The following is a 22,223-nucleotide window of genomic DNA, read 5'->3' as shown; positions in this document are numbered from 1 at the left end:
GGCGGGGACCCCGCCGCGTCCCGGGGCGCTCGGGTGGACTCAGGGCGCTCGGACCTCCGGGCAGCCGGCCGCCCCGCCCGCTGCACCTGCTCGGCCCCTTCCCGGATTGCTGGGGACTCCGGAGACGCAGCCACTTCGCAAACTTTTTCACCCCCCTTCGAAGGGGGGCGCGGAGGGCTAAAGGGGGAAGGAGGTCCCGCGGGGCGCGCGCAAACCTGCGGGCTCCTAGCTGGGCGCCGCCTCCCCGGAGCCGGACCCGGAGGGGCGCGGGCCGCGGCGGCCGCGCTCCGGCTCCCGCTCCCGCCCCTGCTTTTCCGGCGGGAGCGGGGGGCGGGGTGCGGAGGGCAGCGAGGCCCTCGCGGTGCCCGGCGGGGCCGCCGTGCATGGCCCTGCGCAGTGGGGCGGGCTGTTTTGGCCGGGTCTGGCGCAGGGTGTCGGGGCTCCCGGACTCCTGGCCCCGGCGCTCCAGCAGCCTCCTGTGCCTGTCCGCCTTCTCGCCGGAGCCCGGGCCCGCGCCGCCCCTGCCCCGCCAGCCGCCTCGCGGTGGCAGCGGCTGTGGCGGCCCCGGCGGAGGGGGGCCCCCCCAGCCTCCCCGCCCCCCGCCTCCCCGCTGCTGCTGCTGCTGCTGCTGCTGCCGCCGCCGCTTACAACTTGGAGGCGGCGGCGGCGGCGGCGGAGGAGGCGGCGGCGGCGGCCGCCGGGCGCTGCAGTGGGACGCGCGCGGCTGCGAGCCTGCGGGACATGCCCCCCGCGCCGGCTCCTTGCTGGCGGCCATGAAGAGGCAGAACGTGCGGACTCTGTCCCTCATCGTCTGCACCTTCACCTACCTGCTGGTGGGCGCCGCCGTCTTCGACGCCCTCGAGTCGGACCACGAGATGCGCGAGGAGGAGAAACTCAAAGCCGAGGAGATCCGGATCAAGGGCAAGTACAACATCAGCAGCGAGGACTACCGGCAGCTGGAGCTGGTGATCCTGCAGTCGGAGCCACACCGCGCCGGCGTCCAGTGGAAATTCGCCGGCTCCTTCTACTTTGCCATCACGGTCATCACCACCATAGGTAAGAGCTGGGCGCGCCGCCGCCCGGCTCCCCGCGTCCCGGGAGGAGTCCGGGGAGGCGGCTGAGCGCGCAGCGCAGGGCTGGGTGCGGGGCGCCGAGGGTTAAACGCCGCCTGTCGCCGGCGCGAGGAGGGGGGCCCTTCCCGCAGCGCCCCCTCCTCTCCGGGAGCCCCCCGCCTCTCCTGCGCCTCCTCGCCGGCCTCACCCCTCGCGGACGCCACCCGGGGCTCTCCTCCGCGCCGGTGTCTGGACCGGGCGTGCGAGCCCGGAGCGAGCGTGCCGAGCCTAGAGGGCGGAGGCGCCACTTTTGCGAAGAGAGTGGAGCGCTAAGAATAATCCCGTAGCAGACACCCACCCACCCACCGCCCCGGCGCGGGCTGGGCTGCGCGGGGCTCCAAGCCTTACACTTACTACCTCTCCCGGAGTTGGAGAGGGCTGGCTTGGCACTCGCGGCGCGGAGACCGACTCAGATGGCCCGGGCACTGCTCTTGGAGCGTGGGAGGCGCTGACCCTCGCCAGCCTTCTCCGAGCCCACATCTTAGCTTTCCTCCCTCCTGGCTCCTCTTCTTCCAGGGCTGGAGCCCGGGTGTGCCAGGCCCCTGGCAGGAGAGAGTTTGCTGTTTGGTGATGTGGGGGGCGGGGGGTTGGGGGGAGACTAGGGGGCTGTGACAGCCCTCTGAAAGGCTCCAGGAGGAGGGGGGCTGGGGTGGGGACAGGACCAGTCCACCCCTGGGCTGTGAGGGTGGGTGAGGCAAGTGTGCTTACTGCTGAGAAGCTGGGGAAGTTCTGGCCCGGTTCAGGGAGAGAGTCCAGTTGGTACATCCTGTGGGTCCTGAGCCCAAAGGCACTGCCCACCAAGCAGTCTCTGGGGGGTTCCTAGGGCAGGACCCCCACCGAGGCCTAGGTGTTTGGAGAACTGTGTCTATCACACTTGAGAGGTGGGGGAAGGAGCAGGTCCCTGTAGCCCAGTGGAGGTGGGGACCCTTCCCCATGGAGGCAGGAGGTAGGGTGGCGTCTCTGGTTTGCAACTTGTCCCAGCACGGCTTCCAGCCTCTCCACGGCCACCCCCTTGGGCCTGTCGGGGCCACCGCGTTGGCTCACGGCCATCGCTCTTTTGCCCCCCTCTGCTTATTTGTGCCCCTGCGCCCTGAGCAAAGGCCTCCTCTCTCCCCAGCCTCTCATCATCCCTCCTGCCTGACTTCTCTGGACCTCTTTCTCTGATTTTTCCTTCCCTTGATATTTTCCTTTCTCTGGAAAGCTCTGCATGCTGCAAAAACAGTATTTCTCAGTGCCATATGCAACAGGAAGCGCCAGCACAGGACGGCTTGTCTTTCCTTCTTGGTTGAAAAGACTTTGTAGAGAGTCATCTTGTTTGAAATGTTTAATTCATTGGTGTAGGTTTCTATGTTTTCAGAAGGAAACCGTCCTTCTGTCGTCAGCAGAACCAGCTTTGCTCCCTCTTGCCACACGCCCTTGGCCCTGTGGCCAAAACACAGAAAAGTCCTTCCTTTCCCACCCTGTGCTTCCAGCTCCCGAAAGGGCCAGCCAGCCAGCGTTTCTGTCTTTAAACTTTCAGCGTGAGCTGTGGCCAAGACACACATGTGCAGGGTGGCAATCTTGTGGGTCAGGGGCCTGCTTGTGGGAATGTGCCCCCCCCCCCCCACCAACCCACTGCCCCGGGGGAGGGGAAGAACTCCTCATTCCAGGAAGGGCCTTGGGTGATGTAGACTCAAAACAGATAAAACCTGCGAGCATACCGGCCTCCAGGAGTGACATGAGCCCAGGATACCTCGCTTGGGCTGGTCCTGAGAATTGAATTGCAGCCTTGGTGAGATGGTGGTTGGAGTTACAAATCAAACCCAGAGATGGTCCATTTACCTGATCAGGTTCTTGTCGATTGCACTGATTGATTCTGATTGGTGGTTCTGGACATGTGCTTCTAACAGTTTGGGCTCCAAAGAGAAAGAGTCGAGACAGGGTGGCCGAGTGGATCTTAGCCAGAGGCGCAGGTGGGATTCCAGTCAGCCCAGGAGAAGGGGCCGCTGATGACTGGGTGACGTTTTCTCAGTTCTTTTGTTGAATTTCCAACTGATTTTCCAGCAAGAAAGGTTGGAATATATGTGTAAGGTTAGGAAGACAAGACTGTCCTAACAGCGTTTCCCTGCTGTGGAAAGATGCCAAAGCTGGAGCCCACTGACCAGGCTTGGAACCTGAGGCCGGTCAGACCTGGAAGACCATGGCGCACGTCGGGTGGGCTGGTTCCTGACTCCTAGCCTCAGTTACCCCCACCTGTAGGAGGACTGTGACTGGGAACACCTACCAGGGTGACTATGAAGGGCCAGTGGCCAGTGCAGCCACCTGGTCCAGTGCTGTCTGCAGTTAGTAGGTGAGAATCCAGGAATTTCGACATCAGCCTCAGATTCTCCCCTAAGAAGCTGTTTAGCTCTGAAGAGCTCGCATTTGCAGGAAACCAAGCACCTTTCTAGTTAATTCTGTTTGTTTTCTTTTTTTTTTTTTTAATATAAATGTAAATTAAGGTTCTCCTAGGCCTAGAACAAAACCCAGCCCCAAGCCAGGCCCTCTGAGGAGCCATCTCCTATCGGATGGTGATGTTGATGAGTCAGGTGCGTCTTCGCAGGATTCTTTTTCATCTCACCTTGAGCGGTTTCTTGAGCCTGTGTGCTCCAACTTCTAGTTCCAGCCTCTGAGGTGGGGCAGGCGCCGCCCGCACCCGCTCTGCTAATGAACCCTGCTTCCCGGATGGATGCACTTATTAGCGCCCTCGGTGAAATGGATTTTAAGAACACGTATAATGACCACTTTGCCTTGGATCCGTGGCCGCCGTCTTCGTAAGAGGCTTTGTTGGGCTCTCACGCCGACCACAGCTCCTGCTGTCCCGGGAGGCCCAGACTCAGCCAGCTTTGTCCCGAGGAGGGACGAGCACAGGTCACACTGGCTTTGAGAGGGCAGACTTGCCTCCGTCGTTGATCCAGGTCTGGGTGCGGTCCGTCCCCGCTTGCTCTTCTGAGGTCTGTGCCACTTGTGGCTACTGCCCAGTAGATCATGTTGTTGGCTCTAAATTTGGCAAGTCCTAGGCCTTTGGAACTCTCCATCACGTCAAGATGAAAATCCTTCTGCACACCCTGCCGTGCCTGTCTGGTTCGCAGGAGGGTTGGACGCCCTCCCACCCCACTTCCTGGGCTGTCGGGAGGAGCGGTGGGACTCGGCCTGGCAGGGCTGTAGGGTGCCTGGGCTGAGTTGCTCTGCTGGGGCTAAGGCCCGGGTGGGGAAGGAGCCCCAACAAACTTGTGCTTTTCCTACGGAGGCACTGGAGGCCAAAATTATGTCCCCTACTCAGCTACTACACCTGACAGCAACGGGAATCTCGACACTTCTCTTCAGACTCTTCACATCTGTGTTCTAAGCTGTTACCACCTTCGGGATCATTAAGGAAGAAACTGTGCTTAGAATTCTGATCTCATTTGGAGGATCTAAGAGGACGATTTAAAAACTGGTCCTCACAGGGGAAGGAGGGAGTGGAGGACGTGGGTTTATGTTTTTGCTGCTGTTTGGAGGAGGGGAGACTGACACGTGGTGCGGGGGTCCCCCTAGCTAAAGGCGGGGTGGCTGCTGCAGGAACCAAGGTGATCGGCTCAGGGAGCGGGTCTCTGGTGGGGAGTGGGACACTGTCCCTGCTCGAGGTCCCCTGAGAATGTGGTGGGACATCCCCTTTCCTCACTCACACACAGGACCTTGAACAGAGTTCTCACCAAGTGGGAAGTGTTTCCCGCGTCATCCTCTGGCGCTCCTGGTGCGGTGTTCTGTCCATGGTTTACAGCCTCGCTGCGCTGCCCCTGCCTGGCCTGTGTTGCCTCTGAGGCTCTGGGACCGTCTAAGATGATAAGATAAGGTCTGGCCTTGAGGCAGGAGTGGGGCTGGAAACCCACACAGTTGGGTACCGTCCAGCGGGAAACGCAGGGACAGCTGAACTCACTTAACCCTTCCCGTGCCGCTAGCGGGCAACCTGGGTTGGTGAGTCTCCGCTGGCCTTCGTCCTCCAGGACACTTGGCTTCCTCTCCACCCCTCACTGCCGCTGCCCTCAGCACCTCCTCCAGCTCTAGCATTGTTGATGCCATTTATTCTGCCCCCGGGGGAAGTGTGTCTTTCCCGGCACGCTGGGGCCCATGTAGAGCCTCACACGGAGTGGGCACCTCCAGGAGGACCCTGGATGGGAGCAGGACCCCTGAGTACACAGCTTCCACACACATCACCCCTGAGGTAGGAGGGAGCATTGCCCCACTTTACAGATGAGCAAACTGAGGCCCAGAGGAGGCAGTGTGCACTGGGGCAGAGGGCCCAGAACTCCTAGTCAGGATCCCCTCACTGCCAGCTCCAAGTACAGATTCCACCAGGAGCCAGGGATGGGCCTGTGGAATGTTCCATCTGTGTCTTTCTGCTTCTCCCTTTGCCTCCAGCAATCCTGCTCAGCCAGACTCAGGTGGAGGCCTGGCCACCCACACACGGTGGGCTGGAGGGGAGGGCTGGGGTCTCCTCGTGACCTTCTGTGTGGCAGCGGGCTGGGTGCAGCCACATGACAGGCTGTGCTGAGCTCTGCCTCCCAGGGCTGCCTGGACCTGGCCTTGCGCCATGTGGCCCTGGCCCTTCAGCAAACGCGGCCTGTCTGTACATGTCCTGGGGGAGGCAGAGGGGTGGGTTCCCTGACTCGGGGCAACCTGAGACAGAGATGGCTCTCCTGAGGTGTAAGAAACACCACCACGCTGAGGGCTTCGAGATGGCAGGTACAGCGTGAGACCCCGTGTTTGGACACCTGTTGTCTTCATCAGCCTGGGCTTTCACTAGTTAAGCCTGGGAAAGTTGGGGCAGGAGGTCAACCAGGCTTCCATGTACATATCCGCCCCTGTGGACCTGCGTCCACATCTCCGCCTGCCCACCTCATGCCCTCCCTCGCCAAGACCTCGCCGCACCTGTGTTCACACCTGCCCTGCCTGTCCCCATGCACCTGTGTTCACACCTGCACCTGCCCGTCCCCACACACCTGTGTTCACACCTGTCCCTGCCCGTCCTCACGCACCTGTGTTCACACCTGCACCTGCCTGTCCCTATGCACCTGTGTTCACACCTGCACCTGCCCATCCCCACGCACCTGTGTTCACACCTGTCTCTGCCCGTCCCCGACGTCCTCCCTGCACCCGTGTGTCACACCCCACACACCCACGTGTGCATCCATCCTTTCCTCTGTGCTGTCGTTCGCTTACTTGTTCACTCACTCCTCATTGCTCAGAGCACTCACTCAGCTCTGTTCATGGTTCACGCTTTCCTCTATCGGTGGGATGGTGCCTAATTCCTCCCATGTGCAGAGTTGGGTGGCGGCCGCTGTGAGGGGGGAGGTGCATGGCACCCCAGCAGGCTCAGTGAGTGTTAATGCCTCTATGGCAGGGGATCTTCAGGTTGTTCCAGCCTCATCTTCCCATCAGATGATCGGCAGATCTCAGTCACTTTTAATTTGAAAAATTTTAAGACATTTGTATGAAAAAGCACACCTATCACAAATGTATTGCTCAGTGATCCCTGTAAACAAACCCTGCCATGCAACCAGGACTGAGCTGAAGAGACAGAACATTGTCAGCCCCCTGAATGCGGCATCATCAGCCAGCCTTTTCTTGAATGCTTCTCATGACAGGGAGCTCATCACTTCACATGTGATGAAGTGTGTGTGCCTTGATGAATGTGGAGGTTATTCCCTCCATAGGGAAAAGCAGTTTACATGTCGAGGACTGGCTTTCTCTCAAAGGACTGGCCAGTCTCCATGGTGGTCACTTGAGGAGGGACCAGAAGGTCTCTATTTAGAAACTGGAACTTGGGGGTCCAGAGCAAGAAGAGGAGAGAGAACTCAGCACCCAGAGTGTGGTGGGTCTGGAGCAGGAGGCATGTGGCGTGGTCCAGAGTGTGATGGGCACAGGGAGCCAGGATGGACAGGCAGCCAGCCCTGGGCAGCTGACCTGTGCTCTGAGTCACACCAGCTGTGCTAGAGGACCAGGGAAAGCACAGGAGGAAACGAGTGGAATACTGAGATTAGGGAGCCAGGCCCCTAGGTTGCAGAAGCAGAGGCAGTGGGCACTTGAGGGAGTCCATGGGCAGCGGGGTCTGGGATGTGAAAGCTTGGTTGAGGGTCTTCTCCTCCACCTGGTGGACATCCTCCTCCTTGCCACCCATGGGCAGGGGCTGGGGGGGGGGGGGTATGGCATTCACTTCCTTAAGGGATTATGTTCAGAGTTCCCTTCTCCTGCCTGCCCTCACTCTGAGACCTCTGCTTGTAGAAAGGTCTCCCTTTCAAACTGAAGGCGCCCACCCTGTGGTTTACCAGTTCTCCGGCAGAAGGGCTGAGTAGAGCTTGGTTCCCTTCCTGTCCTGAAACAGTCTTGGGATTTTGGAGCTGGTCCCAGGGCCCCTGAATTTCTTTCAATAATGCCTTCATAAGCTTGGCCCCTCTCCCCTGAGCAGTTTTGGCATGAACATGTGCTCTCCAAGTCAGGTCTGATCATGCAGCGAGAGCAGAGAATCACCTCCCCTGGTCTAGCACTATACTTCTGTTAATGCTACCGCTCAGTATGCCAGCTTTTCTGGGTAGCCGCCTCCCTGCACCAATGAGTTCTGAGCTTTCGGCCCACTCAAACGTCTGTCGTCTGCTCCAAGAGAACTCTCCTGTAGTCACTGTCTTGAACTGGGGTGAACCCAGACCCTGACATTGATCTCAGAGCAGAAAACAATTATGTGCTGTGGACCCAGAGAAATAGAGATGATTGATGGAAAGAAATTGCAGCAGGGGAAGATGAGAAAATTCCGGAGCTCTGAGTGCACTGGCCCAGCTTGTCAGGACACCATGAGATGTCTGCCCCCCAGGCCTGGGGGCACCAGTGTCCCCAGCTGGTGACCCTCTGTTGGCTCGAGCACCTTCCCAGCCAAGCTCCTTCCTGGAGTCTTGGTCCTGAGCAAGGAGGGGGCCTGGCTGGGGAACAGCTGCTTAAAGATGGGGCCCGCCCTGTGCAGTGGGCTTGTCCTGACCTGCCCTCACCCTTGCTGCGTCCCCAGCCCTGGGAGGGTCCCTGGGTGGTGGCAATGTGGTGAATGAGGGGGCCAGACCTGGAGGTGGGTGAGCTGTGGGCAGTGGCAGGCTGGTGGGTGTGCAGGTGCACTCGGTGTGGCAAGGGGCGTGCTGGGCCTGGCATGTGGAGAGCAGAGGGGCCCAGGGCCAGGCCCGACCTCTGGCCTCGATCTTCCATCTGGAGGTGTGGGTCACGATGCAGCTTGCCTCCAGAGCCTGAGTGCAGAGAGACTTGAGGGGCCGGCAGATCACGGGGTCCCCCAGCCTCGGGCAGGGCAGCTCACGTCAGCCTGTCCTGGAGGCCCGATCCTGGGCACACCTCTTTAACCTGCTTCCTCATCCGTGAGATGGGGATGCAGAGCTTGGTGGCTGTGTGTCTCGAGCATCAGAGAACACACCAGAATGTGCGGTGAGAGGCCTCCTCTCGCGGCCCCAGGCTCTGCTGTGATGATGGAGGCTGGCAGGTGCCTCCCGCCTCCCTGCGCCGCACCAGCTCAGGGGCCCTGGGACCATCTCCAAATTCCCAAGACTGTTTCGGGACAGGAAGGGAACCACGCTGGAAGTGTCGTCATCAGAGCCTCCCAGCCCGGCTCCCTGCCCACTCTCTGGGGGCCGCCGCGCCCCTGAGGGTTCCCGTCGCCCTGGCCCTTGTGGGTGCTGCCCCGTGTCCATGCTGCATTAGAGAACACCCCTGGAGATAGGAAACCTGGCCTGCAGCAGAAGGAGGCTCCCATGGTGGGGGGGAGGCCAGGCTGGGGGCTTCTGAGTCATGGGGTCCCAGCCTGGGCCGTAGGTCTTCTCACCCCAGGCTTGTTGGGAAAATGTGACTTCCTGGGAGGCCACCCTCCTCCACCCTGCAGCCGCAGTGGCCCTTCTGAAGTCCACGCCACCAAATTCCACTGCGACTGACCCCTCTGCACCCCCAACCTCTCGGGTCAGAGCCAGCCCCACCATTTTTCCCGCAGGGCACCCCGGTCTGTGTGTGTGCTGCAACCTCCCCAGTGGACACCTGAGTGCCCAGGGCAGGGCTGGGTGCCCACTGGTCTCGGGCTCTCCGGGGCCCTCCTCAGGGCACCTGCTGGGGATGAGGTTCACGCCTGGTTCTGAGAGCTGGGGGGGGACTTTGAAGTGAGTGCTTAGGGGCCCTCTTCCTGCATGGCTGGGCCCTGGGGCCCCTGGACACGTGCAGGACACAGGCCCAGCTTCTTGAACCTCAGCTGTCAGTTTTAGGGAAGATGGCAGTTTGGAGACCCATCTCGCCGATGGGGAGCACCTTGCTCTGATAGCTTGAATGTGTGATCTCAGCCCCCAAGGCCACCAGCAGTGACAGGCCCATGTGAGTCTGCCAGGCACCTGGCAGGGAGAGACACCCACCTGCGAAATAACCTTGGGCCGTCATGGCCCTGCCAGACATGCAGGGCAGGAGGCCAGAGGCCTCCTAGAGGCCAGCATCACTGGCCTTTGCCCGGGGCGAGGGGCACAGGTGTCTGCCCTCTGCACCGCGTTGTCATGGCACCCAGCCCTCCACCCTGGCGCATGCTCCCTGCCCTTCCAGCCTCCCCCCTCCACCCCTCCCTGGACACCCCTGGCAGGCCACTCCCATCTCAGACCCTGCCCGTGCTGGTCCCCCCGCCCAGCTGGCCTGTGCACTCACAGGGCTCTGGGAACACCCTTGAACCTGTCCCCTGACACTGTCGGGAGGTGACAGCGGGCCCCGTTGCTGTGCTGGGTCTCTGCTGTGCTGGGTCTCTGCACACGAAAGACGCTAGAGGGCTGGGGTCAGGGCTCTTATCCCGGTGTCCTGAGCCCCGGGGATGTACTTACCGGGTGCTTGATGACTGACTGCCCGGGACTAGACGTTAGTGTGTGAACCATGTGCAGTGGGGTCTTTGGTCCCCGTCGGCCACTTGTAGAGGTGTGCGAGGGGGCAGGCGTCTGGGGTGCAGTGAGTCTTAGGGGCAGGTGAGGCCTGCCGGGGGATGAGGGGCAGAGACTGGCGCTGGCAGCTGCTATGGGCGCCGCAGCCCTGGGGTGTCCAGGCTGAGAGCGGGGCTGCTCCCTGGAGCCCGGGCCCCCAGAGTCATTTGTGGACCCATGCCTGCCTCCTTGCTGTCCCCCCCACCCCACACCTTTGTGCTGTGGTCTTCGGCACAGCGGAGCTTGGTGGGGATCTGCCTGTTGGCTCTTGGGGTTCCTTTAGGTACTTCCCGGGGCCCACCGGCAGTGTCCCTGCTTCCGTGGGTAGGAGACCGTGACTGCTCGTGACCCATGATGAGGATGCCGCTGTGAATGCCGTGAAGAGCACAGGCTGTGCGCGGGGCCCCGGCTCTGGTCCCCTGTGACCTTGGGCAGGGGCACAGTTCCCCCCTCCCACCACGGACGTTTGGGGCTGGATGCCTCTGCGACTTCCCTGGTGGCTCAGGTGGTAAAAGCGTCTGCCTGCAGTGCAGGTGACCCGGGTTCGATCCTTGGGTTGGGAAGATTCCCTGGAGAAGGGAATGGCAACCCCCCCCAGTATTCTTGCCTGGAAAATCCCATGGACGGAGGCGCCTGGTGGGCTACAGTCCATGGTGTCGCAAAGAGTGGGACTCGACTGAGCGACTTCACTTCCGCTTCCGCCTCTTTGCAGTGGGGGCTGTCCTGTGCGTTTTAGGACACTGAGCAGCTCCCCTGGTCTCCGTCCTCTGGTTGCCAGTGGCAACTCCCCTCCCCCACCCAGCAATGACAGATAAAAACGTCTCTAGACATTGCCACGTGACCTCCAAAGTGCACAGTGTCCCCTGCCCTGCTGACTTCTGCGGACAGGGAGAAAAAGCTGCCTCCACAGCACGTGGTGGGAGGGGCCGAGTGATGTGGCGCGTGCGCATTGCGTGCCTGGGCCGTGGGTTCTTTCCGTCTGCCTGCTCCCTCCTTTCTGCCCGGAGGAAGCCACACAACCGCCCGGGGTGCGCGGGGGTCTTTGGAGGGAGGTGACTCTCAGGCACAGTCCTGTGTGGAGGGGAGATGGGAGCTCAGGTGCCCCTGGGGTGAGTCACTCAGGGGGAGGGGATGAGAGGCGTTGGGGAAAGCCACAGGAGGACACTCGGCCTCCCCTCTCCTGAGGCAGAAGCTCTCTCGGCAGCGTTGTTGTGTCGTAGCGGGCATGGATTCTGCTACAGCCTAGCTGCGAGGCCCCAGTAAGTCTGGAGGCAGCCCCATGCCCCTCGTTCCTCACGTGTGCAACGTCGGGACCTTTTCTCTCTCGAACTCTGGTGGGAAGTGACCACTGGCGATGAAGGGCTGGACTGGCTGGGCTCTGACCACAGGTCTCATCTGGGCCCCAGGAAAGGGCCTGACCCAGGCTGTGGGGGATGTTCCCACTGAGTCCAGTTGTCATGAGAGGTTTCCCAGTGTGAGCACCGTTTTGGGGGAGACAGTGACTTCTTTGACCCCACCCCAAGTGCTGAGGGGCATCTATTTGGTCTATTTGGAGCAAGTGTTTAGGCCAGAGGGATTCAAACACCAGTGAGCTCAGTGGATGTCAGTGTGTGTTGGTTCATAAAGTAGCTCTCATATGGCTGAAAAGGAGAAGTAGTGAGCCGTGCAAAGATGGTTTCATAAAGGGGGGGAAGTTCCCCATCATTCCCCTATGGTCCTATGGTTGTATGTGGGAATGGCTTTAGCTTTTCATGTTCACACTTTTATCTTTGCCCAAATGTATGAAATATCAATAACCTCAGATATGCAGATGACACCACCCTTATGGCAGAAAGTGAAGAGGAACTAGAAAGCCTCCTGATGAAAATGAAAGTGGAGAGTGAAAAAGTTGGCTTAAAGCTCAACATTCAGAAAACGAAGATCATGGCATCCGGTCCCATCACTTCATGGGAAATAGATGGGGAAACAGTGGAAACAGTGTCAGACTTTATTTTTTTGGGCTCCAAAATCACTGCAGATGGTGATTGCAGCCATGAAATTAAAAGAAGCTTACTCCTTGGAAGGAAAGTTATGACCAACCTAGATAGCATATTCAAAAGCAGAGACATTACTTTGCCAACAAAGGTCCGTCTAGTCAAGGCTATGGTTTTTCCTGTGGTCATGTATGGATGTGAGAGTTGGACTGTGAAGAAGGCTGAGCGCCGAAGAATTGATGCTTTTGAACTGTGGTGTTGGAGAAGACTCTTGACAGTCCCTTGGACTGCAAGGAGATCCAACCAGTCCATTCTGAAGGAGATCGGCCCGGGATTTCTTTGGAAGGAATGATGCTAAAGCTGAAACTCCAGTACTTTGGTCACCTGATGCAAAGAGTTGACTCTGATGCTGGGAGGGATTGGGGGCAGGAGGAGAAGGGGACGATAGAGGATGAGATGGCTGGATGGCATCACTGACTCGATGGATGTGAGTCTGAGTGAACTCCGGGAGTTGGTGATGGACAGGGAGGCCTGGTGTGCTTCGATTCATGGGGTCGCAGAGTCGCACACGACTGAGCGACTGAACTGAACTGAACTGAAATGTATGCCCACTGTTTCTGTCATTTCATCAGGATGAATCTCTCAGAGACTGTGTTCAGCTGCCTGTAGCAGAGAACCTAGCCTGCAGTGACTGGACCAAACAGCAATGAAGGAGTCTGGGGCAGGTAGTCGGGCTGACAGATAGCTCCATGATGCCTTCAGAGACCCAGACTCCTTCTGTCTTTCTGCTCAGCCAGCTATCTTGGCTTTAGTGCTTAGGCTGGTGCCTCATGGCTCTAAGATGGCTGCTCCACCTCCGGCATCACCTCCAGCATCCTTTCCTGGCAGGAAAAAAGAGAACAAAAGACAAAGATGTGTGCCAACCGAATCTGCTCCTTTCTAAACAGATTTCCTGGATGGCCCACCCAAGGACTTTTACCTACATCTCATTAGCCAGGACGGAGAAAGCAGTGGCACCCCACTCCAGTACTCTTGCCTGGAAAATCCCATGGATGGAGGAGCCTGGTAGGCTGCAGTCCATGGGGTCGCGAAGAGTCGGACACGACTGAGCGACTTCACTTTCACTTTTCACTTTCATGCATTGGAGAAGGAAATGGCAACCCACCCCAGTGTTCTTGCCTGGAGAATCCCAGGGATGGGGGAGCCTGGTGGGCTGCTGTCTATGGGCACAGAGTCTATCCTATGTCTATCCGCACAGAGTCGGACATGACTGAAGTGACTTAGCAGCAGCAGTAGCAGCATTAGCCAGGAGTGTGTCTCATGGCCAACCCTAGCTGCAAGGGAGTCTGGGAAGATATGGCATGTTGCTTTTCAAACTGAATGGGTTCTGAAGGTGAAGGAGTAGAGATAGGTATTCGTATTCTCCCATGGTGTCTATGGCATATGCCTGGCATTTCAGAGTCCTTTTCTCTTTAAGTTTACATCAAACACATCAAACATTACCTTGTATTTCTGCAGTCTTAAAGAAAATCTATTTTCATAGCTCCATATCCACTAAAGGAATGTATGATCATCTATTTAATTACTTCTATATTTATGTTTTAATGTGTATGGGGAAAGATGGAGGGCAAGAGGAGAAGGGGGTGGCAGCAGACGAGATGATTGGATGGCATCACTGACTCAATGGACATGAATTTGACCAAACTGAAGGAAATGATGTCCATGGGGTCGCAAAAACCCAGACATGACTTAGCAACTGAACAACAACAAATGTATCCGTCTTTCCTTTTTTTTTTTTTGCAATTATTGAACATCTGTGTGTGTGTGTGTGTGTGTGTGTGTGTGTGTGTGTGTGTGTGTATGTGTAGATTCTGCTGGGTTATTTCCCCACTTAAGGCTTTGCTGTCGTGGCAGGATTCCTAGGGTAGAGGGCAGAAGCACCTGGTGGTGGTGTGTGTTTTCCTATCAACACAACAGCATGTGGAGCAGGGCTTTTGGTCTCACTGCAATTGCAGCAACCCTCAGCAATATTGAAGACTTTTTTTTTTTTTTTTTTGATGTTCTTACTATTTTAGAACATTTTACGAGTAATCTTTGTGTGGCCTGAACCAGGTCATGTGGGGTTGGAAGGCTGGTGTCCACAGCTGTGGACTCAGCTGGTCCAGTGGGGTCCATGGGTTCAGTTGACACCCAGAACCCACAATCTTCCGGACACCCCAGAAGCAGGCAGAGAGAAGGGAGCCAGTGAGCTTTGGCCTGGCTCCCAGGGTAGGAGGTTTTGCTTGATGATGACCTGATGCAGCCAATTGACTTGGTCACTGGAACTCTGGGCTGAGAGGCAGCCCCACCGGGGAAGAGAGCTATGTGTGACCCATCAGCCATGCGGTTGGTGTAGCATGGATGGTGTCAGCATGCCCGCCCGCCCTAAGCCGGTGAGACAGAACTTCAGAGGTGGAGGGTTTTCCATCAATATGCCTGGAGTAACATTTCTGTGATGACCCTGTGGATATAGCTTGTCTTGGTGTTACTAGTCTACAAGGCAAAGTCCCATCCACTTCTACCTTTCATCCAAGTAACAATTCTGTAGCATGAGACCAGAGACGTCAAATGGCTTCCCAAGGTCATACGTGGAGCTTGGGACTCAAAACCCCAGATCTGCCCTCAAGCCCAACATTCTCTTCTTGATACCACTGTTTACTTGCCTCAGTGATTGTTGCATCTGGTCCTACCTTTTGAGGGTGGATCATTGCTTGATATTCCAGTGACAGGGACCTCACAGTCTCACTAAGTTAATAGGGAAAGGCAGATGTGGGATGGATGTTAAAAGAAAACACAAGGTCTCTCATCTCTTGTCTCAGTCATACTGACCAGAGGCCCAGGACAGGCTTAACCTCCAGTTCCTAGTCGCAACAGTAGAGCTATCACTCAGCGAGTTTTGTTTTTCTTTAGACACCATCTCAGTTAACTTCATGCTCTCCACAACCCTATCAGATGGATATTTTCATGCATTCCGTTTTACGGATGATACGGAAGATCAGAGAGGTTAAGCAACTTGCCCAAGGTCACGCAGCAGAACAGTAGCTAAGCCAGGAGTTACACCCAGGCAGTCTGACTTTCAGAGAAGGCAATGGTACCCCACTCCAGCTCTCTTGCCTAGAAAATCCCATGGACGGAGGAGCCTGGTGGGCTGCAGTCCATGGGGTCGCTAGAGTTGGACATGACTGAGCGACTTCACTTTCACTTTTCACTTTCATGCATTGGAGAAGGAAATGGCAACCCACTCCAGTGTTCTTGCCTGGAGAATCCCAGGGACGGGAAGCCTGGTGGGCTGCCGTCTATGGGGTCGCACAGAGTCGGACACGGCTCAAGCAACATAGCAGCAGCTGTCTGACTTTAGAGTCTGTGCTTGTATCTGTTTGGTTATATGCTGCTTCTTTTGACTTTTTATCTCAGTTAGGTAGTGGCATGTAGCAAATCACCCACAGACCTAGAGGTTTAAAACAGCTACTGTTTCTTATCACTCAAAGGCTGTGGGTCAGCTGGGCTTGGCTGCCCCCGAGAGCTCTGCTGGGCAGCTTTTTCTCACTGCTGGTCTGCGAGCTGATGGGGCAGCTCCATCCCAAGACACTGTGTGCTATCATCTCGGTAATGGCAGAGGGGCATGAGGGCCACGAAAGCAAGTGAGCTGTCTCATGCCCTGCCCCTGCTACCGTGCTGTCATTTCGGCCACATCCTGTCGTCGGAAGCAAGTCAGGTGACACAGTCCAGAGCCGAAGGGCTGGAGGTGTGCCTACCCACGGTGGGGCCGAGGCAAGGGCGTGGTCTGCTCACCCTCCTGGCTGACCACGTCTGTCCTCACCTTTGCTGAGCCCTGTTCGCCCGCACGCCTAGCTGCCTGGTGCGGTGAGGGGAACATAGCTTTGGACTCTCATCTGGGTTCAAGCCCATTTCAGCACTGTAAGGCAAGTGCTGTTCTCTCATCAGTGAAGCGCACAGTGCACCTCTACTCTCAGTGAAGCTCAGGCTGCACTGTAGCAGAGTACCCTAGACTGAGTAGCTTAAGCAACAGACCTTTCTTTTTTTTTTTTTTTTTGCAATTCTGGAGACCAGAAGTCCGAGATCAAGGTGTTGACATGATTGGTTTCTTCGGAGGCTCTCTCCTGGGCTTAGAGAGGGCCCTCTTCTCCATGACACCCACATGGTCATACCTCTGTGGGTGTCTGTGTCCTAATCTCCTCTTCTTATAAAGACACCAGGGGCTTCCCTGGTGGTTCGGCGGTGAAGAATCTGCAAGGGACACCAGTTTGATCCCTGATCTGGGAAGATCCCACAGTTGTGGCAAAGCAACTAAGCCCATGCAGCATAACTACGAAGAAAGTGCTCTAGAGCCTGTGAGCTGCAGCTGCTGAGCCCTTGTGTTGCAGTTACTGAAGTCCATGCACCTAGAGCCTGTGCTCTGCAACAGGAGAAGGCACTGCAATGAGAAGCCCGGGCACCGCAATGAAGAGGAGCCCCCACTCGCCGCAGCTAGAGGAAGCCTGCGTGCAGCGACGAAGACCCACCACAGCCGAAAGAGACACCAGTCACGGTGGACTGCTCTGCCACTCTGGTGACCTCATGTTAACATGAGCATGCGTGCTAGGTCGCTTCAGTCACGTCTGACTCTTTGCAACCCTTTGGACTGTAGCCCACCAGGCTCCTCTGTCCGTGGGATTCTCCAGGCAAGAATACTGGAGTGGGTTGCCTGCCCTCCTCCAGGGGATCTTCCTGATCCGGGGATTGAACCCTTGACTCTTACGTCTTGTGCGTTGTCAGGCGGGTTCTTTACCTCTAGCACCACTGTAATACGGCTTTAAAGACCCCATCTCCGAATTTGGTCCCATTCTGAGATGAGGGCTTAGGACTTCAACATATGAATTTGAGGAGATACAATTCAGGGGACATGAGTCTGAGCAAACTCCAGGAGAGGGTGAAGGGACAGGGAAGCCTGGCATGCCGCAGTCCACGGAGTTGCGAAGAGTCAGACATGACTGAGTGACTGAACGACAATGACAAATTCAGCCCATAGCCTAGGGCTGCCGGGAGCCTTGAAAGAGAAGATGGAAATGAAAGTACCTACCCAGGCTTACCACGCAGAGTTTCCTGCACAGATGTTAGTTCTCTGCCCCATCACGTGTAAGATGTGATATATCTTATGGCGTGTATCCTTAATGGCTGAGGAGGTTTTGTTGCCCCACTGTGCTAAGTATTCTATCGTTATTTTCAGAACCTGGTTATAAGTCAGGTTAAAAGGCTGCCATGGTAGAGTGGACCCAGCCTGGGGTGTGTCACCAAGAGTTCTGAGCTCAAATCCGTGCTCCACATCTTACTGGCTGGGGGATGACAGGTAAACCCTTGCCCTGGTCTCAGCCTCAGTGTCCCCATTTGTACAAGGATCATTTGTGGGTGATCCTGCAGCATGTTTTGAAATGTATGAGGTCTACTGAACTTCTTTTAAACTTCTCTCTTAACTGTTTTTTTTTTAAAACAGGTAGCATGTGTTACTTCTGTAATTAAGCACATACATATTAATGTTACGTTGTTGGTGTGATTATTTTAGTATGGTTATATGTAATATGGGGCTTCCCAGGTGGCTCAGTGGTAAAGAATCACCTGCCAATGCAAGAGATGCAGGTTTGATCCCTGGGTCAGGGAGATCCGCTGGAGAAGGAAATGGCAACCCATTCCAGTATTCTTGCCTGGGAAATTCCACACACAGAGGAGCCTGGAGGGCTACCATCCATGGGCTTGCAAAAGACTCAGACACAGCTTAGTGACTGAACAACAATATATAATATTAATAAATGAGTTCCTATCTTTTAGAGATATATACTGAAATATTTAGCGATCAGATGAAGTGTCTGAGATTTGCCTCAAAATTTTCTGAATTCGCAGGGGAAGTGGGTGAAGGTGTAGGTGAAATAAGGTTGTTAGTTATTGAAGTTTTATTGTTTGTGTTTGGGGGTGGGTATAATTTAAACCTTTACCTTAGTCTGTATTTGAGAATTTTTATACTGAAAAATTTCAAGTATTGAGCAAAACGTAAAGTAGAAGTGGAAGTCTCATCACAGTCCAGTCCCTCAGCCCCACTTCCAGGTGATGGCTGAGGCAGATGGCTGAGTAGAAGAGTATGAAACACTTGGCTCCCATGCAGGCTCTGGCCTGCTCACAAGGTTCCTTTGGCCCTCATGATGCTTGAAAATATTTTAAATTAGTTGCCAACATATATCGATCTTTCAGAAAAAAAAAAAAAAGAGCTCTTGGTTTTATTATATTACAGTTAGGTTATCTATCTTATTGATTTTTGCTTTTGCATTTATTAACTGTTAATTTTACATTCTTTAGTTTTATTTTTCTTTTCTTCCCTTCACACCCTGACAGTTACTAGTCTTTGTGTTTCTTAAATAAACGTATCAAAGGCTATACATGTTCCTCTGCTTACCGCTTTGGCTGCATCCCATAGGTCTCTCATTATCACTTATTTATAAACAATTTGCAAATTAGTTTTTTCTTGAATCCAAGAATTATCTGAAGTATGTGTTTTAATATTGTGCACACATAGAGTTAGCATAGTGGTTACAAGCATGAGCTTTGGAGCCAGATCTCCTGGGTATGGTTCTTCCTTGGTCATTTACTAACTGTGACCTTGGGCTTTTCTCATCTATAAAATGAGGATAATGGTAGAAGTAGTAGTAGTAATAATAATAATAATTAAAATAATAATAATAAAATAACCCACAAGTTGAAAAAATTGTTAGCTATTTCATTCCAAACATTTATTGAGTGTTCACTATCTCAGGCACATTGCTAAAGCCTAATTTCTATATTCTAAGATTTATTAGACATTTTCTTTGTAGCTCAATGATTGCTTTTTTGTAGTTTCATGTATATTTGAAAAGAACACATCTCTTTTTTGGGCATGAAGTTCTTTGTAAGTCTGTTAAATCAAGCTTTATTATGTTGTTCAAAACCTTTCAAGGGTTATTGGTAGTGATTATGGCCTAAATCAACCTGCACACATGTTGTATTAAGCATATATACTCTTTGAAATGATCATTATTTTGTTAATTCTTATGCCTTTCATGGAATGTGTGCTCTGTCCATCCAGTTCACCGCAGTCCCCATCATCGTCACATAAGGTCACCTCACTAATTTGCCTCAGCTGCTTGGCTTTAGAGACATTTCCGCTTGTGTCCTTGGCTTATAATCATCTGATTATCATTGTTATTAGGGAGACATGTCAGTGTCTTTTTCAGTGCCTTGTCACTGTAGCCGTGGCTTGTCACTTCTTTGCATTTTAGTTTCATGTATTTTGAAGCTATGTGGTTAGATGCATAAAGGTTCGTGTTTATTATTTCTTCTGGGTGTGGAGATAAGCTTGCCTTTATATAACAAGCTTTTTAAAATTGTGTTTGATATTTTTGCCTTGGGTTCTTTTTTTTCCTGATATTATTTCTGTGCCTGCTTTCTTTTATTAGCATTTGTTATATATATAAATGTAGGCGTGTGTGTATGTGTGTGTGTGTATATATATATATGTGTATATATATATATGTCTATGTGTGTGTGTCTGTTCATATTTTTAGCTTAACTTTACCCTTTTTCTTCTAGGAAGATTTTAATATGGCTTGTAACAAAATGCCCAGAAATGAGGTACAAAGGTCCAAGACTGTGGACTCTGTGTGTGTGTGTGATTCATGTATAGGATGGCCAGGATAGAACATCAAGTTTACTTGGAGTTTCCTAGGGTAAAGAACAAAAAAGAAAAGACATCAAATGCTAAAGCTCCTGTTGTAGAGTGTTTGGCACTAAATTGCACAAGAATTTGCTCTCACGCCCTCACTGAGGGCTCACCAAGTCCATTGTTGGCATCAGGGCCATCAGCGAGGGCTCTGTTGAGGTGTGGCTGACCCGGAGGGTAACCGGAGGACGTGGAGTTCCCAAAGAACTTCTGGGTGGAACGTCCAGGGAGTGACGGTGTTGAGCTCTGCGGGACTCTGTCCAGGGTCATCTAGGGTCCTGGTTCCTTTGATTTTCTTGCTTCATCTTCTTTATGTGTCGTCACTTATGCTGATCACATCTGTGTTCCAGGCAGGAAGAAGCAGGATGGGCTATGCCAGCTGAGATTGCTCTTTGAACAAACTTTCCTGGAAGCCCGACCCAGCAACTGCTGCTTCTCCCTCATGGGCCAGGGGTGGGTGACGTGGCCACCCTTAGCCCAGTCCTTGGAGGATGATGGAGAAGGGGGTGTGGCTGCCTGCCCCATTTCACACCTCCCGAGAGGTGTAGGGGCTTGGAGCCTGGACTCCTGGAGTGAAAGGGACCTCCCAACAGCCTGTTTCAGGGCCTTGCAGATTCTGCCCGTATGGCCTCCGAGCCCTTGGCCAGGGTCAGCTAACACATGTCCTGGGGTGTGACCCAGGACCTTGTAGTCAGCTCCAGCCCCTTGGGCAGGTTTCCCTTCCCTGCCTGGGCTGTATCTCCCAAGTGGGAAGTGATCCCGCAGGCGAGGTTGGCTCTGAGGTCCCCGGTGGAAACCCCTGGACCTACTGCTGAAGACACAGGCCACTGGCTGCTTTACTTGGCGTCTCAGGGTGTCCCAAGAGATAGGGTCCCCGTCAAGGGAGGGGAGGAGAAGATGGGCATGCTGTCAGCGGGGGAGCACCTCCTGCGGTGGGAGGGGCAGAGATGGGGGGAGGGTGGTGAGCAGAGGGAGCTGCTGGCCGAGGTAGTGTTCCTGTCCCTGGCCGCCGCCTTCTCAAGCCTGGTGCCCCAGACACCTGCTCCCCACCCACCGGCAGGGCAACTGCTGGCGAGCCAGTGCCCTCGTCTCCTCAACCCCTTCCTCCTGGGCCCAGTGGTGACCCTTACAAGGTGGGGTGTTCAGTGCTGTGGTGCCTGTTCCTCGCTTCTGCCTATCAAGTGGACATTGGCCATCCGCCAGGACCATGTCCTGCCCCCTTCCCCAGGCCGCGATGCCCCCTGGCTGAAGTCCCACCTGCTCCCACAGCCAGGAGACCCAGCCATCAGAAATGTTCTGGGTTTTTTCCTTCAGGTTTTGTTTTCCAGCTCAGCTTCGGTCCTTTCTGGGCACACGGAGGAGCCCTCTCTCATTCTTGGCTTCCTCTGGGAATGACCTAAGCATTTGTTTTTAAAGGGCTGGCGGGGGGCCACGGGGCGTTATGCAACCGTGCTCTGGGCCCACGTTACCCACTCGGCCTTGTCCCAGCGCGTGCATTTCTGAGATGGCTCAAGGTCTGTGCTGATGTGCGTCAAGCTGGCCGTGGGCCATCAGATCAGATCGAGTCACTCTGCTGCTCCGAAGCCGTCGATGGCTCCCAGCTGCCTACGGCATCCAGGCACTGCTCACAGCGGCCCTTGGAGTCTGAGCGCTCATCTGCCTCTTGGCCTCATTCCACAGGCACCCTGTGCCATGTAGCCAGAGCCCCTAACCACTGAAGACCCCTCCTCTCTGGCTGGTCAGCCCCCTATTATCCTGTAGCTCCAGACCCCCACCAGCTCAGCCCCCGTCTCTCCGTATCGTGCTCAGCTCCCCCCACGCCCGACTTCCTCCCCTGCCCCCAGCCTTCCCAGCAGAGACTGAGACATTTGTCCACCAGCGTCTGGCACCTGGCAGACCTTTGGAGAGTGTTGGTTGAATGAATATAGGCATGGAAATGGAACAGCTTCCATGGGGGCTATATTTAATTGTTCGAGAATATTCTCCAACTCTTTCAGACAAGCAAATCCTTGGAAAGCCACAGCCCGCGAATCTGAATAGCCGGTGTCTGCAAGAAGTGGTGGGCAGTGCAGCTGTGGGGGCAGGCAGCCCCCCCTTGCGCTGCAAGTGGGCTATACTCCCTGTGCCCCTTGGCCACCTGGCTTGCTCTGAGGACCCTGCCCTTTTTCCTGCAGATCCCAGGGTGCCTGCAGGTTCTGGTTTGGTTCCCTTGGGGCTGGAGCTTTCGTAGGAACAGGCCTAGGAAGGAAGGGGGCCTTCCATCATCCACCCGGGGCTGCGCCTCTCTTCCAGGTCACTCGCTCTCCTGAGCCCCAAGTGCAGTTCTGACTGTGGGCCACGCAGGCTGCCAGTCAGTTAAATAAAAATTCTCTGC

General features: G+C 55.1%; 1 protein-coding gene across 1 annotated transcript in view; it reads left to right on the top strand.

The window, feature by feature from the left end:
- Positions 1-389: 389 nt before the first annotated feature.
- The window catches only part of KCNK9 (potassium two pore domain channel subfamily K member 9), a 107,970-nt gene continuing 86,136 nt past the window's right edge, over positions 390-22,223 (top strand). The window contains exon 1 of the mRNA XM_006041120.4: positions 390-1,056. Coding sequence (XP_006041182.3) covers positions 774-1,056 — 283 coding nt within the window. The 5' untranslated portion in view covers positions 390-773. The remainder of the gene's footprint in view (positions 1,057-22,223) is intronic.

The sequence above is a fragment of the Bubalus bubalis genome, chromosome 15 (assembly GCF_019923935.1).
Source record: "Bubalus bubalis isolate 160015118507 breed Murrah chromosome 15, NDDB_SH_1, whole genome shotgun sequence".
NCBI lineage: Eukaryota > Metazoa > Chordata > Mammalia > Artiodactyla > Bovidae > Bubalus > Bubalus bubalis.
Note: the sequence above shows the minus strand (reverse complement) of the source record. Positions and strands in the feature narration are given on the sequence as shown.